This window comes from Anopheles marshallii, chromosome 2, assembly GCF_943734725.1.
Source record: "Anopheles marshallii chromosome 2, idAnoMarsDA_429_01, whole genome shotgun sequence".
NCBI classification, from domain to species: domain Eukaryota; kingdom Metazoa; phylum Arthropoda; class Insecta; order Diptera; family Culicidae; genus Anopheles; species Anopheles marshallii.
In genome coordinates, this window is record NC_071326.1 from 48,741,411 (window position 1) to 48,754,940 (window position 13,530).

General features: G+C 41.7%; 5 protein-coding genes across 5 annotated transcripts; 2 read left to right on the forward strand and 3 right to left on the reverse strand.

Annotated features, from left to right (window-relative positions):
- Positions 1 to 1,740: 1,740 nt before the first annotated feature.
- LOC128718071 (bromodomain adjacent to zinc finger domain protein 1A-like) lies at positions 1,741 to 5,751 on the reverse strand. The gene has a single exon (XM_053811745.1). It carries the CDS (start codon positions 5,749 to 5,751, stop codon positions 1,741 to 1,743), a length of 4,011 nt encoding a protein of 1,336 aa, XP_053667720.1.
- Positions 5,752 to 7,042: 1,291 nt separating this feature from the next.
- Positions 7,043 to 7,724, forward strand: LOC128719499 (acylphosphatase-2-like). The gene is made up of 4 exons (XM_053813123.1): positions 7,043 to 7,271; positions 7,332 to 7,348; positions 7,426 to 7,535; positions 7,610 to 7,724. Exons 1-4 carry the CDS (start codon positions 7,043 to 7,045, stop codon positions 7,722 to 7,724), a joined length of 471 nt encoding a protein of 156 aa, XP_053669098.1.
- Positions 7,725 to 7,978: 254 nt separating this feature from the next.
- LOC128708220 (2-oxoisovalerate dehydrogenase subunit alpha, mitochondrial) lies at positions 7,979 to 9,622 on the reverse strand. The gene is made up of 3 exons (XM_053803180.1): positions 9,492 to 9,622; positions 9,305 to 9,393; positions 7,979 to 9,226 (listed from the first exon to the last, which is right to left on the reverse strand). The coding sequence occupies exons 2-3, from the start codon at positions 9,386 to 9,388 to the stop codon at positions 7,979 to 7,981; spliced, it is 1,332 nt and encodes a 443-aa protein (XP_053659155.1). The 5' UTR covers positions 9,389 to 9,393; positions 9,492 to 9,622.
- A 704-nt stretch (positions 9,623 to 10,326) lies between these two features.
- LOC128719438 (transcription initiation factor TFIID subunit 12) lies at positions 10,327 to 10,859 on the forward strand. Its single transcript, XM_053813063.1, has 2 exons — positions 10,327 to 10,666; positions 10,732 to 10,859. The coding sequence occupies exons 1-2, from the start codon at positions 10,327 to 10,329 to the stop codon at positions 10,857 to 10,859; spliced, it is 468 nt and encodes a 155-aa protein (XP_053669038.1).
- Positions 10,860 to 10,998: 139 nt separating this feature from the next.
- LOC128718998 (peptidyl-prolyl cis-trans isomerase FKBP2) lies at positions 10,999 to 11,500 on the reverse strand. Its single transcript, XM_053812619.1, has 2 exons — positions 11,345 to 11,500; positions 10,999 to 11,256 (listed from the first exon to the last, which is right to left on the reverse strand). The coding sequence occupies exons 1-2, from the start codon at positions 11,498 to 11,500 to the stop codon at positions 10,999 to 11,001; spliced, it is 414 nt and encodes a 137-aa protein (XP_053668594.1).
- Positions 11,501 to 13,530: the final 2,030 nt, after the last annotated feature.

The window sequence follows — 13,530 nt, forward strand, 5'->3', positions numbered from 1 at the left end:
ACAGCGTTAATAATATCCCCACCAGATGACCTAGATATAGTTCACCCAGCTTTTCCAACCGCACTTGACCTCTCGTTTATATCGTGATCGGCTAGATGACGTTGCTAAAGATTTTCCGCAGGACGTATAGAACTCGCTGCAAGATCCGTTGGTTTACGATTTCTTTTACCACGACACACTGCCAATATTCGAGCAGCAACAAATGTTACGCATTTCCCTCAGAACCGGTCACGATCAAAATACGTTCGAGGGAGGCTCGATCAGCGGTTAACACAGCACCATACCGCTCCGGTTCCGTACCAGGTTGAACTCGAGGCCCCTTATCACTTGCGGCCTTTGCCTACGGCTATCAAATGAGCGAGCGATACGGCGGGGCGCGTTTGACGTTACGTTCGTTTATTTATGTATTCTTTTTCTTTCGCTCCGTTTGGCGGACACAATCCGTCGATACGGTTACGCGCGACGCACTAAATAAGCAACACGAAACACGAAATTAAGCAAAGAAAAGCTGACACACATACACGCAGGACAGGATTGTGTCACGTAAGATGATTTAGTGAAACATATTTAGAAGCAACATCGCAGTGCGTTTAACTTTTTGAAAAGAGGAGAATTATCCCGCACACATTCTTCTTAATGACGTTGTTTTTTCGATGCCCTATTTGCACTACTTTTTTACTTGCAGCAATCGTTTTGTGGTACGCTGTCGTATCGTATGCGTCTCATACAGATGGCAAGAATTCTTTTCTCGCATTGGTACAGCAAGAAGGGCTGGAAAAGCGTAAATAACCTTACGCAGTACCTACGCAACCAGGGAACCTCTCCGCAGCAGGGAACTAAAGAGAATTCGATTCTTCAATAACACACTACCAACACCACGCATTGATATGGCAAGAAATAGTAAATGGCCATAAAGGAAGACACGACTTCTTCGACACGATAGCGCCAGATACTTTCTCTTTTCAAGGGGGATTATCGTTTCACTTTTCTTCCTTCTGCTTTTGTTTCACCTTCACTGCTGGCGCAACCACAGAGCACTGCTGAACTAGGTTGTTGCTAGTTTTGCTGTTCCTGTTATTGTTATTGTTCAACGTTATCGTTCGTTGTCGTTGGTGGATTGGGCTTTTGCAGATTTCTTTCGCGTTTTTGACAGTTGTGCTGGCCGCTCTACCTTCCCTCGTTGTATTCCACGACCAGCCTTTACAATTTCTCACGCACCAACCTTTTGTTTTTACTTGCGTACCCGGGGAATGACGTGCGCTTGCACGGTTGCTGCTGCGTTGTTTACCTTGCATGGTTTGAGGGTTGAGATCGGATGGAATCGCTATTTTTTCTGTTATCCTGCCAAAACCATCGTTGCACGAGCACGAGTGAAAATTGGGAGATAACGTTTTCAAAATTATACTTAAAGCTTAATTCAGTGCAATAACTGCTTTTGTTTCTGGATTCGACTTTACTGATCAAATAGAAACAATGCAGATGCTCTCAGTATACCATTACAAACGGTCTTTTTTATTTTTTACCATTGTAGCATATTTTTAAAAGTAAGCTTGATTGTGTCTAATTCATTATTCGAAAAAAAAAACAATTCAAATGCGTGAATTATGGTGGCTCATTTCTAATATCCGAATTATTAAAGAAAAAAAATCCATCATATTAGAAACGTGCTTCGAATTTTATATTAAGAAAAAAAATGGAAAATCACATCTTAAAAGTAAAATATCGATGATTACCGCCACATTACGATTCCTTCGTCGAAAGTCGCAGCGACCGCCGTCCAGTGGTGGGGCTATTAATGTTTTCCGAAAGTTTACTTTTTTTGGCATGTTCATCTTTCTTGGATTCTGTTTCCCGGGCACGCTTGGGGTGAGCACGTCGTTGTAGCGATTGGTTTTTTACTGTTCTTATTTCCGGGTTGCGAGCTGTTCGACTTGAGGTGTGCGAAGTATTTACTTTCTTCTTTTTTGCGTCCAGAGACCGTCTTCCAGCGTTTGAACGGTTAAGATTTTCCCGTGGCGTACTTTTGTTGGTTCGTTCTGCCTTCTTGGATTCTATCTGATGGACACGTTTGGCGTGTACAGTCCCTGTTCCCTGGTTAGCTTTACGGGTAGCACTCCGCCAAGAATTTTCCTTCTTTGTTTCGGCCTTTTTGTGTATTACAATTTTAAGTTTTGTTTCTTCAGGATCTTTGATTGATATATCATCTTCTTCATCTTTATCGCTTTCATATTCTTTCTCACTTGACGATGTCAAGGACGAGGCCGTTCGACGACGTTTGACGACGACTCCCGATTCTGATCCTTCGTCGATTGATTTACTTCCATCATCATCACTATCATCCGTGTTCTCCGAATCCTGATCACTTGTGTTCGATTCGTTGTAATCGATTATTTCGGCTGTTCGCATTCGGCCCGTTACTCTGTACTTCGATTCGTGATCCTTTGGTCTGCATAACATACAAAACCAATCGCCCTCCGGAATTTTCTTAAGTTTCGGCTTAAGGCAATACATGTGACAGACCCGATTACACTCGTCGCACAAAAGCGATACGCTGGCGTTACCTTTTAATCTACAAACCATGCAGACTGCTCTCTCTATAGATCTGGACCATCGTATTCCATCGTAAAGTACGTGATAATGTAAAAAGAGCTGCGAGAACGAAGTGGCACGCATTAGTCCAGCTTCCCAACGGAGCAACTTTTTCTGACCTACAAATTGAAAGAGTAGGATCCTGTTTGGGTCCTTGCAAATTCCTTTTGGTCCAAACGGATGCCTGAAAAACTTTATATCAATGCTTTGCTCGATTTGAAGCAACGCTGAAGCCATCGAACGAACTGTATTTTGCAGCGAACCATTTGATGCATCTTGATTCTGTGTAGATACATCAATATTAGTAGTTTCCGGTAAACCATAACTTTGATCTGTTTTACACAATTCGAACATATCGTTCAAGTCCTCCTCAGATTCCTCACTAGATGATTCTTCATTTGGTTTCTTTACGTAAGACTTCTGGTTCTGACGGCTCTGACCCCACACTAGTTTTTCATTGATTTGCGAATCGTACGAACGATTCAATATCGCCTTACGCCATTTTTCAATACTGTTAACCTTCAGCTCACCCAAACATCCGGCAGTAATTCGTCCTTCTAGTTCGAGCAAACTCTCTCGGAACATTGTTTCGAGCAACTCACTTTGTGGCATAACCGGTTCTGGATTCTTGTGTTGCGGTTCAAACGTGCTGGCCTGCATCTTTGTACGATCGTCAGTTTGGATGGACAATTTTTCTATCGGGCACCGCTCAATCCTTGATTCTATGCTTTCACGGTGTAAAAGTAACGCTTTACGAAGGGATTGTTCGCGGCGACCCCTTGGGTTGAGGCTTTTGATGAGCGCATCCAACTCTTGTCGCGTCGCATAGAAGCCCCATTTAGTATGAAGGTTGGATATCTGGACAGGAAGATGAACAGGACAGTTTTCTGCATTACCAGTACACATGAATAACTCACGGTTGGTTGGATGTGTGGCAGGAACGTTATTGTCTACTGCAGGATTTGCTTCGTTAAGTAATAATGCATCTTTTTTTGGTGCATTGCTCTGTTGCAGCAAATTTATCCCGCGGAACAACAATTCTTCATAAATATCCCCTTCTTTTTCTAACAAGCCATTACTGTTCCCAGCGCATCGTAGAATCGACTCGGTAATATACTTCTTTCTATTCTTTAGTTCACAGTGTGCCAAAGCAGGAATATGCATTGTCACGCGTTCCAGGCAACTTCCAATGAACTTTTTATCATGCTCCACAAATAAACCTGGTATCGATTGGAACTGCCAATAATTGCGGAAGCCACGATCGGATCCTAGGTGCACCTGGTATAAATTATAACTTCGATTGAGAGTCTCGAATTCATCCTGCAACACCTTCATTTTACGACAGGCGTTCGTTTCGATTTCTGCCAATTCGTCATTCAGATTTTGCTCCAGTTTCTTCCGGCATTCGTCTAACTCATTATCCGACATCTGGCCCGCATATGACGCTAACGTTTTGTTCATGCTGTCCTGCGCAACCTGTTTTAACGACTTTGTCTTGTGTGTTAAACGACTCTGTTCCTGATGGTTGTTCTTCAACTTGATTCGAGCATCTCCTACCTTCTCCACTCGACTTAGTACTTCATCAGTCATAAGCAACTGGTGTATAAGTGCACAGATTATATGCATTACACTTTTAGTTGATAACTGGAAAACACTGTGTGTTGCTAACGTTTGCATTATGCTTGGATGATCACGGATCAAGATAGAACAAGCATCACCAAAATAGGTTGATTGACTATAAGCGCTAATGTGTAACCGCAATATTTCGGAAACGGTCGTCGAATCCATCGGTAGATCCGTAAGATTAGTAGAGAAATGTTTGCTGCACCAATTGGCCACATTTTTGGTGCCTGATTCTAGGTTCGCTTCTTCAGACGTTTCCAGAACCTTAAGGGCAGCAAATATTGTACTCAGTAACACCTGAAGGATATCACTGAGCGGGCCATCATATTCTCTTAGAATCAGGGCTTGCTGGAGCAGATCCATCGTAACACCATCTGGAAATTTAGTTTCGATTGATAGTAAATCGCCAAACGTATTCAGAAATTCTAGTATGAAAAGAAAGTCAGGGAAATATTCTTCACCAATTAACGTTTGCACCTCTCGTGCTGGCGGTATAACACGGTGGTCTGTAAGCTCCAAATCTTCCTTTATAGCGCTGTATTCTTTCAGCGCGATCGCAACCTGTGGAAGTAGCCGCTCCTTCTCTATCTGCATTTGTTCCCTTGCCAAAATCTTCTGTTTAGCGTGCTCTTCAAGGCGTTTTTTCTTTTTTTCTATGATTTCTTCCTTTTTTGCAACAGAATCATTAGGCAATTGAGTCAAGTAATTTTCAATGCTATGTTGTTTTTTGTTGTTCTCCTTGTCTATCAATTTGGCACGTTTTTGGTTCGCAATCTTTGGGGGTTTTGCGGTTTTCTGAGCGGCCAGGGAGGACTTTTCCTGTAGTTGTAATTTTTTAGAAACTTTAAAGTCCGGCTTCTGTCCGTAGAATACTTTAGCGTCGGTACAACCTTTAGACGTAACAAACTGTTCCAAGGATTCCTTCTTCACGCACAACATCTGAAATGCTCCCAGTTCAACGTGCTGCTTCAGAAACAGTTTACATTTTTCCCGTGACAAAGAATTCCGCTCCCGTATTATGGCTTCTCCGCGGACGGAATAGTTTGCTGAAGCTCCCTCATCACAGCTCTCGACGTGGTAGATCAGGCGCGACGGAATATGATCATTTGGCGAACCACTGATTACCACCCGGACAATTTTGGCCTTGCGTATCGTTTCCGGATCACCCGTTTTGGTGTACACGGTTTCACCCTTAAAGAACACATCCTTTGCATAACCGTGGACATCACTGGCCAAATCTTGTATTGCCGTACGCTTGGTACTTGAAGCGATGAGCAATATCGGGCCTTTCAGCGCGGTAGGAAATGTTTTTAGAGTACGTTTAGCAGACCTTTCACTTTCAAGGGCGTCCCTATACGTCAAATTGCTGCGCCCAGTCATCGCACAGCTCCATACGGTGGAAGACAACAGCATGGTGCGATTAAAGAAATCATCATAGTTCCTGAAAAGTTCTCCCGTTATCTCGCATACAAACACTTCATCATTATCATTCACCGATTCGACGACTCTCTGCAGAACTTTTCGCTTGAGCAAAGGCATCGCTTGATGGTGCTGTATTGATTCCGTCCGTCAATTTGATTCCGCTTGCAAACAGCTATGAAACCAAAGAACATTCTTGTAATGAAACACTTTACTGATGATTAATAGATTTCTTTACATACGTACGACGATTTCCACCGCAATATACAACTGGAGGTCTTAAAATTCGCACACAATCCCGGATTCAAATCCAATGTTTTCTGGAAAGTTTTCAATGCTTACGCGCTCAAAACCTATGCTCGAATGGGTTGAAAACATTGGCGCCAACGATGTTTGACAGCTTCCAACGTTTGCTTGTAATAAGACGTTTGAACTGCTGTTGGAAGACGTTATTGTTGTCATTTGAACTGTATACAAAAAGTTCGTTGTTGAGCAAAATATAGTTTACCTGAGAAACATTTCAGTTATTTCCAAGTGAGCAGTGACAAAAATCCACATTTTTCGCAAACATAAATCGGTCGGATGGATTTTTTTTATATATCCCAAGTCGATCAATTTCACGATGAGCTCCGGCAGGTTGATTAGAATTAAATCAGCCAAGCACATAGAAGTATGTATCCAAAACGATAAAGCGATTACGTGAGCAGCAACAGCTGGATGCACACGGACGCATTCAGAAGGAAATATCCAAGCTAAAAGAGATTGAGCGAGTAGCAGAAATCACAAATACCTGGCGTTGCAGAAGAGTACTGCTATGCAAATAGATGCGAAAAAGGTTACAACGAAGCCAATACTGTTGAGCAGGATTGGTATTCCTTTGCATTTTGTCTTGCCGGAGCAACTTTTCGAAAGCTTACAAACGATTCAACCATTGAACAATCTGCTACAACGCGTGCCGCTACTGCAAACAAAAGCTGCTTATAGTACGTATGTAATGTTGCAGTACACGCGTACATGCGTAAATCAATACTTTATTAATGTTAATCTAATTCTACTTTATGAAACATGGAAAACAAATTAACGATGATTGAAACACCAAAAATATAGCAGCCGGCTTGATTGTACCGATTGTACCGATTTATTGACGTTTGACGGTTTTGAGCTCTGTTCTATCTTCAAGGGGTTGGAACAATCAGGGCTTACATGATCAGATGATGATTTGATCAATTTAATAGAATTTTTGTATTTTTTACGACTTTGCGATTACAATTTTTTTTCTTTTAGCTTGCGTTCGGAAATCCAATTCCTAATGTATAGTAAAATAACTGTAATGCGTGCTTGATTTAAATGTTTTATTTACTTTATGAGTAAAGCTGAGAACCCCTGACGCAACACTTGTACGTTTTCCACTATGGTTGCAAATGTTTTGATGTTTATTTTCATATCCTTTGCGGGAATCATAGCAACCCTCGAACGAACGAATGGAATTCTTTTCAGTTCTTGCGAAATAGACGGTAGGATTGCAGAAAACTGTGCCAGTACGTTAAGTCTAGCATCCTCTCGCATCGATCCAAGGATTCAACGGAAGATGTCGAACAAATTGTTTATGTGTGATTTCGAAGTGTTTGGAATTGTACAAGGTATGTAAAATCTACAAATACTATTCGTGATTGTTGAATCTAAAGCCTATTGTATTCTAGGGGTGTTCTTTCGCAAGGTAAGATTACAAAAATAGACATTTTGACGCGAAATGCAAATGAGATATTTTAATCGCCGGTGAACTTGTGTTTGCAGTACACCCAAAAACAGGCGTCAAGTTTGGGATTACGTGGTTGGTGCATGAATACTCGCGATGATACAGTGAAAGGACAACTCGAAGGTGAAGAAAAAGCGATGAACGAAATGTAAGTATTGTCAGTGCGTCCCTGACTACCGTAACTAATTATACGCTAACTATTTATTTTGTTTGCAACTCCAGGAAACATTGGCTACAAACTAAAGGTAGTCCATCTAGCCGTATTGATAAGGCAGTTTTTAGCGTTCCAAGAGAGATAACAAACTTTTCATTCAAAGATTTCTCAATACGTCGTTGAATTGTTGAGTGAATTGCAAAACCCTTGATGAATTGGAAGTAAACAGATGTATATAGTTGCTTTAAGCAAAAAACCGTTAGGCACAAGATACACACGATACCGCGAACAGACCGTAAAAATATCGTTCTGTACGTCTTTTCTGTTCGAAGTCACGAACAGTATTACTGTTGCTTGGTTTCACTAAGCTAATAAATGCACTTTTTTTAACGAGGTTCTGAAGTGTAAGACCATGCGCACGATATCCGTTTGACCGTCTATTGTTTAAAATCCTTTAGTGGATAGTGCTCCCGGTGCTGTTCTACGTGTTCCTCCATCATACGCATTTGCTCCTTGAGATGCGTCGGTATTTCCTCATAAACATCCTGGAACATTTCGCGCCAGTCCGGTTTGGGAATGCGTTCCGATTGGTTTATCTGGGACAGCACCTGCTTGCGGATTGATTTTACGAACTCATTCTCTTTCTCCTCGTTAAACCACCCTCGTCGAACCATATAGTGTTTGAGCTTGGTGATTGGATGCTCAACCGTGTTCCAAATTTCCAACTCATCGGCCGGACGGTAAGCCGTGCTATCATCCGACGTAGAATGATGTCCTATACGATAAGCCATCGCTTCGAGCACTATTGGTTTGTTCTCTCGCAGGACATATTCTCGGGCGAGTTTGGTAGCGTTATATGTTGCAAACACGTCGGTTCCATCGAATCGCAAAGCAGCCATCCCGTAACCGGCGGCACGTCCAGCGATACCGTCTCCACGATACTGTTCCTTGGATGGTGTAGAAATGGCAAAGCCGTTATTGCGACAGAAAAAGATGACCGGGCAATCGAGAGTAGCCGCAAAATTGAAAGCCGCATGAGTATCGCCCTCGGATGCAGCTCCCTCACCGAAATACGTAATAACACACCGCTGGTTCTTAGGCTGTAGTTTGAACGCGTAAGCCGCTCCAGCCGCCTGCGGAATTTGCGTGCCCAACGGAGAAGAAATGGTGACAAAGTTAAGTTTCCGCGAACCGTAGTGCACCGGCATTTGACGACCCTTGCCAAGATCCTCGGCGTTTCCGTAGCATTGGTTGATAAAGTCCGAAATGGTAAATCCACGCCAAACCAACACCCCTGCCTCACGGTACTGTCCGTACACCCAATCTTCTGGACTGAGGGCAGCTGCGCTACCAATGTGACTTGCCTCTTCGCCAAAATTAGTCATGTAGAATGATATACGCCCTTGGCGCTGGGATTCGTACAAAATCTTGTCCATGGTGTTCAATAGCACCATGTCGCGGAACATCTTTTGTACGGTTGCCTGTTCCAGGTTCGGTTCTTGTGACGGATCGTCGATCATGCCCTCACTGTTCATCACGCGATAGATAGGAATGGGATCCATGTTTTCCGGCAATGCCAATTTCGGGGCTGTCACGAAAGAGGCTTCCAAAGCGCCGGGGAATTTTGCGTGCACGGAACCATTACCAGCGCCTTGTTGCAACGGTGCAGTGTCGGACGAAAGGTGCTGCGGTCGAATAAAGCAGGGAATAATTGATGCAGTGCATATTTAACGAACCATGAAATGTTCGTCTGTTCAACTCACCTTTACAGAGGCCGCCAAACGAGCTGGCCGTGCGAACATTGTCTTCTTAATTAACACATTTCCCAAAGTACGTAGCAACGACATTTTTCCTGTAAAAAAAACATTACACTTATTAAACGGCAAAATCGTTGCTAAACTAAATTATTTCAACTTTGATTACGTCAAACCTGTGTCTGTGAAGGGCCACCTGTTTGCTGCTGCTGTTCTTGTTGACAGGGACGATAAGGCTGGAACCGTGTTGCTGCGTTCGTATGCTCGCCAGAAACGCGAGATGCTTGCAAGGTTAATCGACCGAAAATGAGAGTTGATACGTAATATTAATCGAGAGAACTTGATACTACACACACAACTCTAGCAGCCGCTGGAAACTGCACGATCCATCAAAACATTGCCAGGGGTACACGCATACACTTCTATATCTGCAAACATGCAAACCATGTGCAATCAAAATCGCTCCATGTCGATCCGTCGTTATTGAATCTCACTCCTTCAGCAAATATTAAAGGAATTTAAAAATATCACATAAGTTATGAATTGTAAGCCTGTTCTTGCGACTTTTAAAAATTTTGATTGATATGATTATTTTAAAAAAAGCTCAATTTAACTAGAACCACCAGGCACGCGATGTCAAACACTGCCACTGTCAAATTGAAGGCTAGTGTCATACTGCAAATCCGTACAAAACAATCCAAGCCAGCAGAATCTACAGCCCTAGGAGGTTGCGCTTTTAATTCAGTAATTTTCTCTGTTTTCAAGATTTTCTGAGTAAGTACCAGTACTGTAAGTTGCCAGTGTTGGTGCTAGTAGAATAGATCTTTTGGATTAAGTTGAGATGTGTAACCTATTTCATTATGAATTTCGTGTATTGTTTGATGCTTTTGAAGAGTCAAAATCGTGGTAGTACTTTTAAAAGAAAATCGTGTTTCGCCCAATCTTGTATGCTTATTCATGTTATTTATATTATAGTTGGTGAATAAGATAAAATACGATTTCACCTGCCACAGCAACACTTACAACCCAGTATGGCTTCACCGTCTCAAAGCAGTCCAGCCACGACAGGAACGACAAACGCTATCGGCGGTACAGGTACAAAAGCTACTTCTGGTACTGGTTCCACAGCTGGCACAACATCTTCATCTGGCAATAGTGGGACAGATAGCACTACCCAGCTCCTAACTAAACCTCGGCTGCAGGAACTGGTTCGCGAAATAGACCCTACGGAACAGCTAGACGAAGAGGTGGAAGAGCTGTTGTTACAAATAGCGGACGATTTTGTAGAGAACACGGTGAATGCCGCTTGCCTGTTAGCCAAACATCGCAAGGTCGCGAAGGTAGAAGTACGTGATGTACAGTTGCATCTAGGTGGGTTTAACATTGATGAAAGCCAGATGAAATACGGGTTTAATAATGGCCTCTTTTCTTCGCAGAACGCAACTGGAACATGTGGATTCCTGGCTTTGGTACGGATGAATTAAGACCGTATAAGAGAGCGACCGTGACCGAAGCCCACAAACAACGATTGGCTCTAATAAGGAAAGCCATAAAGAAATACTAGCACATACACATGGTAGCGATAATGGCACTCTAGCAATAATAATCATACAAAATATGAAAACAATAAGAAACAAAAATAAATAATATACCAGCTTGATTACTTAGGAGAACTCAGAAAAGCGTATATTCTTTTCACGAAATTACAGTTCTGTTTTCCGTTCAATTTTCACCAATTCTACCTCAAAAATGAGCACCGAGTTGGGTGGAATTTTCTCACCGGCACCGCGCTCTCCATAACCCAGCTCTGGAGGGATGACCAGCTTCCGCTTCTCACCTTCACACATTCCAAGCAATCCTTGGTCCCATCCCTTTATGACCTGGCCCATTCCAAGCGTAAATGTAAGCGGACTACCACGAGGAATGCTGCTATCGAATTCTGTTCCATCTTGAAGCGTTCCCTGAAAGAGACAAAAGAAACATTCCCGAAAGGCCAAATTCGCTCTTAGTGGTATGAATTGAAACATGCAGCCTAGATCCGTTCACTACCGTATAATGCATGTGCACCAGATCACCCTTCTTAGTTCGTACGGTGCAATTTTCGACGCGTTTCTTGACACCTATCTTCAACTTGCCGTCCGCAGAGACGTTTTGAGCCAGCGCTAAGCCGACCAGACAAAGTGCTAACAGGTGCGAATATTGCATTTTGCTTTGTTTCTAACGACAACGAGCAAAACACTTCAACTTTTAGCCAAGAATCTTTCTAAACCGACTTTATTTAGTGCGGTACACCGTGAAGAGAGGCTATCTCTATCGTTCTCTGTTTCTTTTTGTTTACTTCTCCTGGCGGATCTGTGTAGATGACAGTTACTGAAACTTGGTTTGTTACAGTGCAGGACAATTAAATAGGTGTATATAGGTTTTTGCTGTTACGGTAAAGGAATCCGTTCAGTCAATGTGTCGCACGGTTCAGTCTTGAAGAAATAATAATAGTTCATAGTTGTTTCTTTTCTCGATAATAGAAATAAAAAAGAGCATAGGTAGTAATCAGGTCATTTTAGGGGTCTTTTCCGTATGGAAATTAAGGGAATTTCCATCATGTCCGATTGGCTTGGAAGTTGAGATTTCAACCATAGCTTTACATACCTCTACCTGATAGTTTGACTACTCACAATAGTCCTGCCCCATATTTGTGAGGACCAATTGGAAACATACGGCTGTATGTAAAAACCAGCTGTAACCTGTAGAGATACAGTATACGTGGTACCAGTTGTAGTACCCTAGAGAAACAACGGTTAGACATTGGATGTGCACAATCGAACCCCCACAGTTTAAGATCACGCACATTCCATGGTCGAATTATTTCCTGCAACCGATTTATTTATTTTTTTTTACCAAATTTTACAACTAGCATCACTTTTGTGTATTTCAATTTCATTATCCTCCAACTCCTAACTTAGTTTACTATTTTCATACTATGCTAGTTTCTTTTGTTTTTCATTGCTAAGGAATAAAAATATATACCAATGTTGCAAATAAATTGCATACGATATCTGTTTTCGACTAACGTTCTACAGCTAGCGCGATTGCATCTATCAATGCAGATAGTTCTTTACTACGATTATAGGCGTAAAGGTGATAGTGGTCACCTGTGATTGGGCGGGATTTCTCAAGCATTACGTAGTTGCATTAGAATCACGATTAACGTTGTGCGCAGCAATTGATCCAATTCACTCAGAAAATAACATAAAGCTATTGTTGCAGCTTTTGTGAACTTTGGATCGACAAGTAATAATCGATTTGCCCAAAACGTTATTCCTGCAGTTTCTTCTAAGTTGCAGGTTCGTATCGGATAAATAATACACGGATTTTCATCGCATGAAGGTTTCACGAACCGCAGTTTTTTTTTTTATAAATTCTCTCGTATAATTATTGCAAAGGTTCACCGACCATCCATGCGTCAGCGTCTACTAACAACCTTTATCATGTGTTCAAACTTTTTGGTGTGTGATGTACGCAAACCTAGGTGCCTTAAGAGTATAGCTTTTCATTATATTTCTCATCCTTTACACTGCAAACGCATAACGCAGTTTAAAATTACAATCAAGAGTGTTGATACACAGCTTACTAAAAACAAATGCTTACTTTAAATCTTCAAATGAAGGACAGCAAAAAACGTATCTGAAGGCACTAATGTTATCAAAACATGGAAAGCAGCCAAGTTCAAAGTTTTATGGCTGTATTTCAATACCGTTAGGATAACATTCTCCTAAAAATAGTAGATTTTGTTTGTATCATCGATTGCCTTCCAATTGCTTTGAAATACTTCTCATAATTTCTTAACATTCTCGAACAAGTTCAGTTGGTGTGCCCTTCAATTTATCACTTTCTTCATGGTTGTTATTTTTCCTGATTAAAATCCGCTTTAAACATAGTCCTCACTATTCTTTAACAATGGAATGTTGTGTCGCACACATTGGATCCCATGTGCGTATACTTTCCACATACTTTCAATTCCTCTTTAGAATGAGAGCCTCTACTCCTTAACATTGTGGTGCATAGTAAAATGACGCTAAACAATTAGAATCCCACTTATTCACGCACACCAAACGTACGCTACACTAACAAAGTAAATGTGAGCAAAATAATGTTTATACAATATTATAATCGCGTCAAGATCACACACATTGTGCACTGTAAGCGAATAGCAAACAATGGCTTACAGTTTTCGGCAA